Genomic DNA, 15,944 nt, shown 5'->3' with positions numbered 1-15,944 from the left:
ATTTATGCCTTTTACTCCCATGGATTTTGGAAAATTTCCCCAGGCTGCAGACTGCACACATGCATTTGCATCCCTGCCCCCATCTTTATCTCACTGCCTTGTCACACACAAGTTTATATATAACAAAGAATTCGTATTTTCTTTACTACCCCCCAGTATAACTCACTCATACTCTTTAAAATCTTGCAAACAGCCCAAAGTAAGTGCAAGACTTCTCAGAATGATCTAAACAAAGCTCAGTGATGCAGCCAGGAGGAAGGAAGCCCAAGTACCTGCACATTTATGTTCACATTAGGATGCTCCGGTAGCACAGGGCTGCTGCATTCTGTCTCCAGCTGTTTCAGCTTTAGGAATGTGTCTTCAAATGCTGAAAAAGATAAAAAAGATATCAACTTCTTAATGTTATGATGGAGTTACATGACTTGTAACTTGCATTAGTCCTGAGCACTAATTCAATGGCTTTAAAGCTTTAGGGGAAAGCACAGGGATAGGGAAAGCTACTTACTCAGCTTTGAATACAACTTCTAAGCCTACAGACTGTATGTACCTAATCACAACACTCTGCACCCCTCACGTTCATTAACCCAACCATCCTCACAAAGAATGAGCAAGCAGCAAGAGCTAATCGCTCAGATGGCTGCACTTCACTGTATCTGTGGCTGAAATCAAATCCCATGAAGAACTGTGACTTTTCCTTGTACCTCTGCCTGTGGAAATGAGTTGCTTCCAGTTGAAACAGGGCGAGCTGACTGACTTTGTTGCCCTAGTTGTGGGTAAAACTGTCCTATGCATTATAATCTCAGGGAGTTTCCTAAAACACTTCTGAATTTTGGTCAGGAAACGACCTCATAACAACCTAATCATTTAACTTTGACTCCACACATCATGATAATAGGAAAAAAAAAAATCAGTAAGTTTGCTTACGATCAGAGTCTGCTTTTTCAGTAGCAGTTTCCTTTGTGCCAGGATGGGGGCAACTAACAGCCTCTTCTGAATCTCCTGTTGCCAAGCCAACAACTGGATGACCTATTGCATCATCAACACAAGTTTCTGGCAACTCTGTGCTGTCTAGCAAATCAACAAAAGGTACGCTGCAAAGGTAGAAAGACGAGCAGAGATATGCAGAATCATGTTACCACTCTTCTGTAACAAAAAAAACCTTGAACACATGCAATCTTTTTTTTGGTAATCAGACACATTCTGTAAAAACTGTTTCAGGTAACTAATAGACACTGGCTTTCAGTGAGTTTAAAAAAAAAGGGGGGGGGGCAACATATCATGTCTGTAGAAGTAACTTCATGACAGAACGGGTCCATGTTGCCTGCTTTTTCATCACATAGGAGGAGAAGGAAAGTTTTTATCCATTAAATACACTTTTTGGAATAAACATCTGAAGTTTTTCTAACAAACTCAAGATATGCTTTAGAAATGCTTCTCAAGAAAAAGGGGGAAGAAAGTTGAAACTGTTCACAAAAAGCTATTTGTACAACCAGCATTCTTAAGTAGAAGAGAGGGCAGAAGGGGGCACTGCACAGGTTTGCACCGACACTATGCTATGGTTAGGCACACCTTTAACTAGTTTCAGTTTTATTAACTTGGGCAGAGACATGAAGGAAATCTTAGCTATGACAGTATTTTATGTGAACTATAGCATGTACTCTGTACCCTGTCAGGATAACTTCTTTCACCTCCTTTGCTTTCTAATGGTAACATCTACTTTTTACTTTGTCCTACCATCTGTATTTACAAAAGAGAAAAACAATTACAACAAAAGTTACATTGTGATGCTTATGTTGCACATGCAGTCAGTAATCTCATCCATCTCTTTGAAGTTCAGGAACAGTTAAACTGTTAAACTATCCTAACAGCACACTGTTAAAGCTATCCTAACAGCAAACTGTAACAAATATGGAAAAAACAACTGCTGCAAACATGATGGCTGATCAGACAACTGGTGCACACAACTGCAGTTTGACTGTCCCCCATTTCAATCAACAATCACACTTCCTTACATATAGTTTGGTTGCAATATTTAGTTTAAGAAGAAAAATCTATCCCTTTTGAAAGTCCTGTCCTAGATACGAGAACAATGATATCATGCAAGCACTTGCCACAACAGAACTTACCCCTTATGCATAGACAGAAACACTTCTATTTGACAGTTCAGACCAACCTGCCCCTTATCGCTACTGGGTTTAATGCCCCATGCCTCCCTCCAGCCCCTGGAACCTCTGTTTCACTAGAGGCTCCTTGAAAAAACTCCTCCCTCCAACTCAAGCACTCAAAAGAATCCTTCCAATGTTAAAAACATACCTCTGAAACAGATTATAGGATACCACCATTTTAGTGCTAATAATGTACGAATCATCTTAAGACAATGTCGTAGCTTAAGCCCAGCCAGCAACCCAGAACCACACAGCCTCTAGCTCACTACTCCCCCCTTCCTGCCACCGCTCTGGAGGGACGGGGAGGAGAATCGAAAGAACGGAACTCCCACAGATTGAGATAAGAGCAGTCCAGTAACTAAGGTATAACACAAATCACCACTGCTACCACCAATAATAATAATGATAAGGGAAATAACAAGGGAAGAGAATACAACTGCTCACCATCCACCGACTGATACCCAGCCCGACCCAAGCAGTGATCTAGCCCTTCTGGGTAACTGCCCCCATTTATATACTGGGCATAGCGTGGTGTGGTATGGAATACCTCTTTGGTCAGTTTGGGTCAGGTGTCCTGTCTCTGCTTCCTCCCGGCTTCCCCTCCTCCCTGGCAGAGCATGAGACTCAGAAAGTCCTTGGTCAGACTAAACATTATCGAGCAACAACTAAAAACACTGGTGTTATCAGCGTTATTCTCAGGCTGAGAGTCAAAAACACAGCACTGCACCAGCTCCTAAGAAGGAGAAAAATGACTGCTACTGCTGAATCCAGGACACAATTAATTGCTGTGAGGCAAACTGAGGTCACCTGCTTGATTCTCTTAAAGCAGAGGAATAAGCTACTAGCGAAGTAAATAGGAAACTTTCCCACCTACTGTACAGCCTCTCTGTGCAGCACTAATGGGAAAAGGCAAGCAGCAGATAGTCTTGCAAAGAAGGTATGATGGATACAGAGAACTTCAGTTATTAGAAGAAACAGGCAGGAATAGATGCTCTCTCACTTAAGGAAACAGACTGAATCCCATATCTTACTATTGGAGGATGCCTATGCATGAGAGCTGGTGTGTTTTATGATCTTCACATGAAGCCATCACTTTTCTTCCTGTCTTCTGATATTTTTTTGCAAATAGCCTCCCAAATGTTTACTATGACAACCAGTATAGGAAATCCAAAGTTTGCCTGCAGCACAGAAAGGTGCTAATGCCATGACATGTTGAAGGAACCAGGTATAAGCTCCTATGAACTTCATGTAAGAGGTGACGTACAGCACCAGTAACACTTCTTCATGCTGTAATCTTCTAATGCTTTTCTTCTCAATGCAGCAGAGTGGAGAGAAAATGAGTGAAAAATAATATTTATCTTAATTAGAAAATTGGTAGGATAATTACACTAGCATTTTGCACCATTTTAGGCAGACTCAAAAGAAGCCTCCAAAGGCAGCATTCAAGTACAAAGTGATCTGATTTTGCCTTCAGACCCACTGAAAGACCTACTCGGCCACCCCGAGATAGGTAGTCACAAGAAGAAAGTCATACTATGGAGACCCTCAACCACTGGAATTTGCAGGCACAGAAGACAAGCTCCCCAGAGAGTATTAAATTGCTTGAGGCCACCCAGATTCTTCACACTATTTTCAACACTGCAGAGAATTAGACTTCTCTTACAAAACACTGATGACCTGTCATACCAAATGTAAAGGTAATAAAAGGCTTCCCAGGAAAAGTGGGATTTCTACAGCAGTCAGTGTGCAGTACTCAAGAATGAAATGGACATTAGCTTTCCACGTTCCTGTATTGTTGTGGTTTAAACCCTAGCCAGACAGCTTGTTCACTCACTCCCAGTGAGTGGTGCCAGGCTGAGAGCAATCAAGGCGCCCCCCCACCAGGCTCTCCCTTCCCCGCTCCTGGAGGGATGGTAAGAAGGATCAAAAGAGTGCAACTCCCACAGGTTGAGACAAGAACAGTCCAGCAACCAACGTACAACACAAATCACCACTGCTACTACCAACAACAACAACGATAAGAGAAAATAACAAGGGAAGGGAATACAATACCACCAGCCAAGAAACGAGTCCGACCCAGAAGCCTGTGTCCTTCCGGGTAACTCCCAGTTACCCCCCGCCCCGGGCATGACGTGCTGTGGTATGGAACATCTCTTTGGCTAGCCTGGGGCAGGTGTCCCGTCTCTGATTCCTTCCAGCTTCCCCTCCTCCCTGGCAGAGCATGAGCCTCACAAAGTCCTTGGTCAGGGTAAACATCACTTAGTGACAACCGAAAACATCGGTATCACCAGTTCTGTTCCCAGGCTGGAAGTCAAAACACAGCACTGCACCAGCTACCAAGAAGGAGAAAAATGACTGGTACTGCTGAACCCAGGACATGTATCTACCCACTTAAAAGGGGATAACTTTGCATAGTAGTAAGTGCCAGGCTTTATGTCTTCAGAAACAATTGCTATCAGCACATTTTAAGAAATATTCTGAGGGTAAAGCTGATATAAGATACCAGGAGTGCAAGCCACACAAATAATTACGAATAGCCAAAGTGCACGGAAAGGTTTGTCAACCCACTACTAAATCACACAGAAGTTGTGACATGGAACTCTCACAGGGAGTTAGCTACTGCATGATTTCTTCTTTTTGCCTGACAAATACATTGCTATTAGATTGTACCATACAGCATACAATGCATAAGGTGACTGAGAAAGCTGACAGCTACAAAGAGGGTATTTCTTTTTTCTAATTTCCTAGCTGAAAAGCAAAACTATACTTCCTTCCAGTATGCGGAATACAATCTACAAAATACAGTAACTATGTGAGTCTGCTGCAAAAGAACTAATTCTTTTGCAAGTAATCTAATTTGAAACAGTGTGGAGCACCACACAAGCTAATTTATTTCTTCTGTTAGTGACACAAAATAGTTTCTTATGCTGACACTGCAAGGTAGCACACTAGTAGGAAATTCTTTCTTCATTTCCTTCATTTTGAGTCATTCAGTGCTGTACCTGAAGTAAGAAGAGCAGTAAAATTAAGCCTGTCACCTTTTCAGATTTTTTTCCTCTGAACAGAAATGCAAAATACTCAGAAATATGAACTTCCTTTTCCTTTTAAAGTGAAGAAAGCAAAGAAAAAAATCCTGGTTATGTAGGATCCTACAAATGGAGACTCTTCAAACTCATTCAGTTTTTAACTAAACAGGCCGAGTCTGGTTCTAAGTTCCAAGACTTCTGCTGTCTCCCATTTGTTTGAAGATAATTCCAAATGCCAACATAGCATAACACACATAAGCCAACAACTACAGGAAAGGAAACACCCTTAGGAAAAGGTGCTGGCTGCCTAACCTTTGTGGAATCTGTCACCACCACACTGTTTAGAAAGACATCCACCTGTTTCCTCAGTGCTATTTCTAGAGCACACGACCTGTCCCTGTAAAAATGCAGCTAGCTGGTTTTGGTACTAATGTGGTACAATTTCCCCACCTGCTATTAAGAGCTGTCACCTACCATGGTGGGAACCAGGACAGCAATTTTCTCTAAGTCAATGAAATCACACTAAAATAAACTCAGCTTAGAGCAAAATCAACCTTCAGGACGTATGCAAGAATCAAAGCCACATGGCAAAAGCTTGCAACATACACCATACTAAAACAAATCAATCCTAAAGGCAGATGGATTGCAGGCAATCAGAGTTGCTTCCCCTACCCTGAATCTGGGCTAGTTCTCCAGTCATGCAAAAAACCTACTACAAAAACTTTATGCAGAGCTTTACTTAGCAAACTTGCAGTTCATGCCAAGGCAGTCCCTGACAGCCAGCACACGGGAGGCAGCTGGGACACCCAGCCCTCCACTCAGCACTGGTAAGACACCCTTGGAGTGCTGTGCCCAGCTCTGGTCTCCCCAGGACAAAAGAGATGTGGCCCTCCTGAAGGAAGAGCAGCAGAGGACCAGAAAGACGATCAAGGGTTTGGAGCATCTGACATAGGGGGAGAGGCCAGACAGCTGCTACTGTTCTGCCTGGAGAAGAGAAAGCTCAAAAAAACCTGATGGGGGGAGAGTAAAGACAACAGCCTGACTCTTCTCAAGGGAGTCCAGGACAAGAAACAATGGGCACAAACTGAAATACAAGAGATTAACTTAAACACAAGAAAAAACAAATTTTTTTGCTGTGAGGTTGGTAGAACATGAGAGGGTGTAAAGTCTCCATCCTTGGAGATACTCAAAACCTGGCTGGCATGGTCCTGAGCAACCTGTTCTACTCAACCCTGCTTTTAGCATGGGGGTGGACCACATGATCTCCAGAGGCATCTTCCAACCCCAATTATTCTTTAATTCTGTGATCGCTACACAAAATTTCTCTGATACGTGAGGAGTCAGCCACCACTTATAGTGGCCTGACTACTACACAAGCACAGTTGAACTTATAACTCTGCAGTAAAACAGTGACTTGTTATTGCAACAGTGCTCTTGCATTTTAAATACAAAACTATCCCAAATTCCTCCACTCAAATTAATTGCTGCTTCTCTCTCATCTACACGGAAATGATAAGATAAAGTTAAAACACCTGTTTCCATTTGCATATTCTTATGCAACTTCATAAACAGTAAGCAAATAGTTTCTGCTTTGCTTCAAAAGTTCACAACATTTACCTTGCAAAATCTAAAACTAAAACCAGCCCAACAGATTGTTCTGATCATCTCTGCAGATCCCACAGATCTTTAATACGTAGCTTGCATATCCTTCTTATTAACTCTTTTTTCTAAGCAGACTCATATTTCATTAGCAATCTCTTTCCCCCGTCAGATGCAAAGGTGAGTGGCCAAAACACCACATGCAATATAAAGTTATGTCCTGGCTAAAGACTTGCTTGCTTGGTTTGTCAGAGATGGATACCTGAAAACTAATCTTTTGTATTTCTGGTCTCTGTAGAAATTTGAAACTTATTTAAACAAATTTAAAATAATTCCAAACCTCTTTATTCTAAGAGCCCAATATAAGTGAATTTTAAAAGCACTCTACCACATTTTTTCCTATTTTTTTCTTTTTAATATGAAAATAATATTGGAATTTAAAAGCAGCTAACTTTAGAAAACACAGTGTGTTCAATGGTAAAGGCAGTTCTTCACGCTGTTAATGGCTCCCAAGAACACCAACAAGCCATGAAGCTGGAGTCTTAACACTGACTCAATTATTAACCTCATGAATCATATGGTAGGACTGGTGTTTGTCAGGAATATTTTGGTTTCATTTTAACTGGAGCACAGCACGAAAAAGAAAAAAGGAAGAAAATTTTGTAGAAAGCAAAAAAACCAACACCCAGAAACAAACACAACGAAACCAAAAAACCACCAAAAATTACTCTTTGCCTTTTCAGGAGTTCTGATCATTTTATTCTTAAAAAATTAAAATAATTATATTCCATTTCCAAAGAATATTTTTTAGCATAGGGCTTGCTAAAAAGAAAAATAAAATAAAATAAAAAGTTAGTTTTCAGATCAACCATTTCATTTATCTTAGATATCTTTAAATAATCATGGTTCAAAAGAAGGGTCAGTTCTATCCTCTACCTCTCTTTAGATGCTTTTGAAACACATTATAATCTACCAGTTCCACGTGTAGCATTATTATGAATCTGACTGCCTGCATGGCACTCGAAATTAAACCCACCTAAAAATAAAACATTTTTCTTTCCATGATTAAGAAAAACCTTAGCACAATTAAAAAGATATATGCTCTTTTCAATCTAAGAGTGATGGGTGGTTTCTGGTCTATATGTTACTTTTTTCTTTAAGGACTAAATACCAACAGCACAACACGAAGGGCCTTTGTAATAAAAGGTTTTTTCCCCCTTCTATGATCAGCCTTGGGTCTGTTGTCCTTATCTTAGAAACAGCTCAAAACATATTTTCCCAGCCTGTGCTAGACAGCAGTCTCAAGCTCCAGAAAGGCCCATGTCTCAGAGACTGGTCATGGTGGTTTGGACAGCATAGGTCCCAGCACCGCTATGCATTCCTGCATTCTTCACATTGCGCTCATGGACAAAAGCGGTGTACTGTCCCTCCGCTGCGCGGGTCCTCGGCAGGGCCCACGCGTCCCACGGGCTTCCACCACGATGACAGCGGTCGGCAGCATCAAAGGGCCTGTATTATCGTGGAGTGGGAGGGGCACAATTAGTAAACAGGTATGGATGAGGAAGAGGGTGGAAAAGTAAAGCAAAGACAAGAAGACTGGTGCAAAAAGGCAAGGAAAACAGGCATTGCTGGAAGGTAAATACTGAGAGAAGGAGGCATGCAAAAGTATGCATACATGACGACACTGTCAAATAAACCCCTTTCCTGCTCAGCACCATGCACATTTTTAAACAAGCCTGAAATGACAAGTTAAGCAATCCCATGTATACACTGTCTACGCTTACCAAATGAACAGCATTTCATATTTCAAAGCACTTCACAAAACTGAGCAAGAACCATGTGCATTTTACAGATGGGAGAAGATAACATGATGGAGGAACAGGCCTCCCAAGTATACAGTGTATTTTATTCGCAGGAAGCTGAGAGGGTTTAAGTGGCAGCTCTAAATGTACACCTGAAACAAGCATAGTACTCAAAATCACTGGAAAACGTAGATTCTAATGCAAGTTAAAAAAAGAGAAGGAAACAGAAACTCAGGAAAGTTATCATGCAGGAGGAAAGAGTAGAGCACACAGTTTCACAATTTAGGTTACTAAGGGACTAAATAGTACCGAAGAAGCTGACTATAGCTATACTTGATTAATATACACTTAGTTGGGAAAAGAAGAATTTTTAAGAAGATCACAATAGAAACTAAGACCTTGCTTTCTAAGTTTGCATATGGGGGCATAACGGTTTGTAAATTTTAAATTTTTAGCTCCTAAAATCAAAACCATAGAAATCCTGTGCATAGCTATAGCCAGTCTATACCACAACTCGAATAAAGTCCTCCAAAAGTGAGGAAAAGGAGCAGGGGAGAACACTAATTACTTTAAACAGTGTTCTGAAACATATTTTTATGAGAAGCCCTTAGCTGGAGGCATAAAGCTGTAAGGCTTTAGGCACAAGCATCTTCACAGCAGCAGCGACAAGAAATTCACTGAAACAGCTGAATTTTAAAAGACTTTAAAAAACAGACAATGAACTGTTAACTGTTGTCCATGTTGCACTAGGATCTTTCACTGGTATGTTTTAGGAGAGGCTGAGGCAAGGTAAAGTCAGATATTAAAAAAAACATAAACTAATCAAGTAAAGAAATTCCTAAAACAAACTTATTCCTTCAGTTCAGTGTAAAATTCGCTATTTAATGACCCAAATGTAAACAAAGTGGAAGCACTATTGTTGTTTATCTAGAGAGGTCCTGGAGAGCCCCCAGCTCAAATTCCACCTTCTCACGATCCAGAAAGCCTGGTTTAAAACTCCCAGCCCTGCCAGAGCAGTCAGGCAGCCAGCTCATGAGTAGGAAGATCACACATATTAAGGCAAGGAAGCAGAAAAGCATGCAGGATTCACAACAGCAGTGAATGATTAATGGTCAGGGACAGTCCTCCTTTAGAAAAGAGAGAGGATTTATATAAAGGTCACCCATGGCTAAATTCAGAGATCTGTTTTTTCATGAAATACACCAAGGAAGTGACCTGTGAAAACTGAGGGCTCCAGTCATAATCAGTTACATTATTTTCCCTGTTTTTCTAATTTATGCAGTTAAGTGAAAGCTACATCCACTAGCAAACAAAAATAAAATAAAAAAATCCCTACTTATTCCACAGTAAGGAAAAAAATATTAGTTGTCTCCTGTCCTGTGTTAGCACAGAAACAGCTTCTTGAGCAAAGATTAAAGTTACAATGACACTGATGGCGTTTTAGGCTTCCCAGCTGTACAGTTAATATTCCAGACCATTTGCAGACCAGCTTTCCTGTACAGACAATTTTACAGGAATGTAAAAAAGAAATAAAAAATAAAAACCCTAAAATCCTTCCTATCTGGCAAAGTACTCTACAATCTGGCACAACTGCTGCTGGCAGCTGCAGCATTAACATTTCAAATTAAAGGAAACATTGACATTAGGAAGGAATCTAAGCTGCAAGGTAGCCAATACAGGCATCTGCCAAGCAGCATACAGAAACTCATGAGGTCAAGACCTTACTTCTAAACCCCTTCAATCTAACCATCTAAAAAACCCCCAGTCCAAAAGATTTTGGTGTTCTCAGCAATCCTTGGCAAACTCTCTCTAAAAGAAGACTATTTTTCTGACAGAAAGCAAAGATAACTCATGCAGAAACAGGCCAATTAAAGACAGTAACAGTCGAAAAAAGATCTTGTTAGCAGCATTGAGACACCAAGACTTGGAAGGCGCAATAGCCAAGCCTCCACAATAAATTCATATGTTCTGGTAATTATATTAACCTAACCCCACTTCCCATCTAGGAAACCAGAATGCAGCTCAATTGATGACTCAGCTCCAAACTGTTGTCTTCTTCCTACAGCTGGATTTGCCCTTTATTACAGGCAGTACTGTTATCTCTGAACACATTAAAACCTCTTTGCCAGAAGACAACTGCCTTCAATAATGATATGTCTCTAAGAAACATAACACATGCACACTCTCAGTTAAAATGCATCCATTGCCAAGCAGCTTGTTTTCTTTATGGCATGTTGTTTTGGGTTACAAGCAGGTGTATTTTGTATTCACCCGCACTCTTCTACAAAAAGGCTAGACACTGCAGCAGCTGGCATGTAAGCTTAGATTCCTTGACAATATTAAGACAGACAGGCTCAAATTCTTAATCCTAAAACCAGGCAGACCGAGACCAAAACTGAAACAGATTGGCTACAGACTCCTCTCTGCTTCTAAACAAAAGCAGTGGGATTTCATAAGCAACAGAAGCCTTGCAAATACTAGCAAGAACACTAGCACAAATCAGATACCCAAGAAGAGCTGTTTGGAGCAAGAGTCAAACACTTCCACCAAAGAAAATGCCATTTTCTAGCATTCATCTTGCAATTAGACCAAAGGAATAAAACGCAAACCATATTGAAAATGCTGAAGAATAAAGAAACCACCACCTTTCACCCACCACCACGGAAGGAATCGAGTGATCAACAGGATCTCATCATAGACAAGCACAGATTTCAGACACTAGATAAGGAGGGCAAAAGAAAAAAACCCAGCATTGATCATATATTCTGATTGACACTTCAATAAAATGCAACACAAAGCAGAATTACCACCCCCCTTATAATCCAAAATCCATGGGATTAAAAGTCTTTAATCAGTAAGATTTAGGAAATTGAAGTACATTTGTCACAGCACTGTTAGAAACAGATATCATATACTTTTAAGAGATACTGCAGCAAAGTAGGTTTATATGTCCAACAATGGGAGAAGGACCTTTCTCTTGAGGGCTGAAACTGCTTAAGATAAGAGGTTTTGTGTTGCTCAATTCCATCACTGCTACTGGTGCTCCTGGAACCTCACAGAAACCAGAATTACACTTCAAGGAGAAGCCATACTGCCTTTGAATGCACAAGAAGCTGAAAAAGTTAAGTTGGCATGTGCACAAGTACTACATTGACATATGACAGTTTTGGCTTTGAAATAGCTTTGCAATATGAAATTACTTTCAGGTAAATTATATGTACATTTACCTTCAAACAAATCACCCTCATTTTGAGATGCATCCAATCATAAAACAGTCTGATTACATGAAATCAAAGCTCTTATCTTCTGCTTATGTCATTTTCCTCAAGCTCCCATTCTGTCCAGAATAACGAAAAAAGTCAGCTTGCTCATTTCACAACGTTCAAATGACAATTCACAAGGATAGTGGTTTACAAGGTTCTGCATTTTGTTAAGCATAGAGGTAAGTCCTTTGGCCCCGTGATATCAAGCAAAGGATTACAAGGAGTATTATTGCAACTGAGAAGGACCCAGCTCTCTCCAAGACTTGAAAATGCTGTTGCTGATTTAATAATTTCTTCACCCCTGGAGAAATTTTCTTTCAGTTAGCAGTGACTAAGCCTGTTGTCCTCACCTCCCCATCCTACATTCACAGCAACAAATCAGCTGCATCATCACTAATTGTAAGTTGACTGTCAACTTACATAAAGAATACAAGGATGGCAGCTTATTTAAGTGCAGATAAAGAAACAACTACTTGAATCATGCATAAGCAAGCAGAATTCATTTCCCAGCAAAGCAGAACATACCACTTCTTGTCTTGCTGGCTGGCTCCTGGGCTCCTTGGGAGGTTTTCTATTTCCACTAAGACTGGGGCAGAAGGAACCGCTGTTAGGACAGGTAGGTTTGGTTTTGCATTCCAGCTCTTTGGAGACAGAATATAAACAAGTAAGTTACTATACACACATTAATGAAGCAATGACACATTACACATAGCAAAACATGTCATCACTCCTTAAGTACCAAGCTAAAGCAAGGCTGTTTTCTTTCCTTACTTCCACAGTAAAGAAAGACTATGCCTAGTCTTTTCCAGTATGGCATACTGGGACCATATGCTGCTCTAAAGTTTCACTAAGAAGCTACAGCCTGCTGTGTCCTTTTTAAATTCATGCAATAATGCTTTCCTTCTGTGATGGTAATTTTGCAGTAACAGCCAGCACCTTCGGGTTGTGAGCCTTTGGACTGCCACTTGAAATGTAAGTGCTCACAGAAAACAACTCCTTTTGCATAGAAGGCAAAAGGCTGGGCAGAGTAGCAACCTAGGTATCAGTACAGATTGAGTATTTTAATGTTAAACCAAACCATAATCTCATTTCTACCAATATGATCCTTTCCTGTTGCACCCTGCATTTGAAATGCACCAGAAAGAGACAGGGTCCTTCCAAAATCCAAGTCCTGTTTTTTGATACTGGGAAGAAGAATTACTTCATGCTAACAATCCTTTGCAGTGAAACAAAGTATTCTGTATGCAAAGGGACAGGAGTCTGATTTCCCTCTTAAACCAAGAAAACATTGAACTTTTGCTAACAATGTGTTCTTAAATTTGCAGGTGCATTTCCCTTTCAGAGGAAAAGAAATACTCTAACCAGGAATCAAAGTAGGTGCTGATGAATTGCACACCCCTCCACCCCCCCCACCCCTTTTTTTTTTTTTCAAGGTTACTTAACATGTAGAATTAATGTAGTTTGGATAATTACAACCCTCACACAAAGGTACTCTGTGTGCTTATGAAAATCTGTGTCTATAATAGCATAGTTTCTATAGTACTGGAGCACAAGGTGTCTTCCTTAGTCCAACTAAATTAACTAATTATCTTTCTTGTTAATTAGTAGTCATTTCTTGGCATGCAATTTAGTAGTTAACCGTTTGTAACTTTCAATTGGTCAACCACTGGATTTTAAGAACGAGTAAAAAAAAATCCTCTATTCTGTGGAGTACATGAAAAATGTCTTTTAAAAGAGAGAGTTCTTACTTGTGATCCATTAGTTTGGTGTGTAACTGCATTGTTTGCAGTACTAAAAGACAAAAAAGAATTTAAATTAGAATTAGATTAACAAAGCAGAACTGCAAGGATTTTCAGAAAGAAATACCAAGTCTAATGAAGATCTTTCCAAAGTACTTAACTGTTCTCAAAAGAACCCTTAATAACTTCTGGTTTAGGTCAGTTGCCTCTTTCTAGGTAACTAGGGGTATCGCATTTTTTATTTGTTCAAGATGCAGTTTCTCTGTAATTCACCTAGTTTTCCCTCTTCCTTTACTAAACCAGTTTGGTTTAGAAACTCTTCCTGATTCAGCAGTAAGGTGGGGCACTTTAAAGCAAAACCAATATAGTTTTACTTAAACACTCAGTAAAATGTGACATTGTCAAAACCTTACCTACATGCTGCAGATACTGCATTTGTTTCACATCTAAGACTTTTCTGATTTGAAGTTTCACATCATAAAGTTTATCATTAGTAAGTTTCTTCTGCATACAATCTCTAATGGACTGAATGAATTCCTGCTTCAGAGTCTTAAAAGCAGCCATTCGAAATTACATGCACAGCTGCTCAACACAGCATTACTAATAATTTTATATTAAATATTTAATATATTTAATAAATTAATCTTTTGTTTTAGAGTCTGGACAGTAGCTATCCAATCTGGCAAGCTGACAATCCAAATAGATTTCCGTATCTACTTCAGCAATTCTTTAGAATTATTTTACTTAAATACCATCATATCAAGAGCAAAAAAGCTGTTTCTTGCCCGTTCCCCAACTTTGCACCTGCTCTACTGAGAGAACGTGGAGGTTACCACAGAATAGTGCACATTTAACAGAAATATTAAGGAATGCCTTGTGGGTAGCACATTCCCCTGTACTGAGTTAAAACAAAAGAATGGAACAACATACATCTTTCATGATGAATTTCAATTACCGAAGCTTGAGTGTAGAGTTTCAGAAATGGCATAGATTGCTCTGGAGACTAACAACACTGCCACACCTAGGTACAGATCAGAAGACTGCTGTCTTATCAGGAGAAACTGCAGATGAAGTTTCTCTTCCCACTCTCAGAATGACCTAAGCAGCATGAAACTCAGAGAAGGGTATGACAACACAACATGCTGAGGGCACTAATTAATCAGTCACATCTTGCATGCGAGGAACTTTAAGCACTTTAATGGCACCCAGTTTTGACGAGTACTTTCCTGTTTTATAAAAAGAAGAGACAATACAGGAGGTCACAAAGACAGACCTCTATTAAAGTAATTGCAGTCTTGTCCTTAGACAATTCCTAGACTTTCTCCTCCCTCTCACACGAGAAACAACCTTGCTGCTACAAACAAAACACAGGGCTGTATTACACCTTTGTTTTGAAATGTTACTTCCTTACATTCCTTACTCAGCTCCGGATTGCCCTGATGCTTAACATCTATGAGTACCTACTTTTAAAAAACAATTTGGTTGCATTTGATCACTGCAGTGTTCACAGATTACAAGGGCAAAGGACAGAACCATAACTGAGTGACCTAGTTCCTTTACTACCAGGTAATTAATTAGAGCATAGTTTCCTGTCCTCCTTCAGAGAAGAGTTTGAAAACTGTATGATTCAGATTCACATGAGTATTTTACATTGCAACAGCAAGTACGAACCTACGCATGCAAAATTTAGGTACAGAAATAAAGAACCAAAAGGCCTCCCTCTTAATATTGATTCTGAATAAATTTAGGATAAATATATAAAAAAACGCTTCAGTATGTAAAATAAATGCATGCATAGTACAGAACAGAAAATCATTGCTATATTTCCAATATTTATTTTGCTGTATTTTCCCCGTCTCTGACCTTCACTTGATTAAGTATTTCAGTCACACAGCCAGAGTAGGCAGATTCTGGAAAGAAGACACCCTCACACGCTTTTACCCAATCTCTTTATATGGCAGCACACAGAACTATAGCTCATAAACAGCCAGAATCATAGCTAGTCATAAAACCTCTTTTCCTGCTAGTAAGCAAGTCTGGCAAAATCTTCTATGTGACAGCAACACAGGAGGCTTTAAACCAGAGGCTTTGCATAAAGCAAACAAAAAATCCACAGCAAAACCATGGTTAAGAGGTTAATGCTCTCTGCATGTAACTAATATTATAATTTCCTCCTGCAGACATGTGCTTAAGTACAGGTGGCAAACATCAAAGAGAAATTTAAGTATTGGAATGCATCTTACCTTGTTTCTTCCAGTTTAGCAGCATGTGCTGCAAAAATAGAAAGCGCTAATTAAAATATATAATTAGGTTCTGTTAAATATTGATATTATATATAAATTCCAAATAT

General features: G+C 39.7%; 1 protein-coding gene across 5 annotated transcripts in view; it reads right to left on the bottom strand.

Annotated features, from left to right (window-relative positions):
* EPB41L5 (erythrocyte membrane protein band 4.1 like 5) overlaps positions 1–15,944 on the bottom strand; it is a 55,816-nt gene that overhangs the window by 10,631 nt on the left and 29,241 nt on the right. For 4 of the 5 annotated variants that reach the window (XR_008975050.1, XM_057430353.1, XM_057430355.1 and 1 more), the window contains exons 14-18: positions 15,838–15,865; positions 13,604–13,646; positions 12,381–12,496; positions 925–1,091; positions 273–367 (exon numbers count right to left, since the gene is read on the bottom strand). Coding sequence is in view for 4 of the 5 variants with exons in the window: in XM_057430353.1 (XP_057286336.1) it covers positions 273–367; positions 925–1,091; positions 12,381–12,496; positions 13,604–13,646; positions 15,838–15,865 (449 nt within the window). In the remaining variant the exon portion in view is untranslated. Of the gene's footprint in view, positions 1–272; positions 368–924; positions 1,092–7,491; positions 8,300–12,380; positions 12,497–13,603; positions 13,647–15,837; positions 15,866–15,944 lie in introns of those variants that run through there. The other variant, XM_057430356.1, reaches the window with a different exon arrangement.

This window comes from Pezoporus wallicus, unplaced genomic scaffold (assembly GCF_028554395.1).
Source record: "Pezoporus wallicus isolate ANWC-B61680 ecotype Strahan unplaced genomic scaffold, APGP_CSIRO_Pwel_v1 contig_5261, whole genome shotgun sequence".
NCBI lineage: Eukaryota > Metazoa > Chordata > Aves > Psittaciformes > Psittacidae > Pezoporus > Pezoporus wallicus.
The sequence above is the reverse complement of the archived record's forward strand: the minus strand, read 5'-3'. Positions and strand labels throughout refer to the sequence as shown.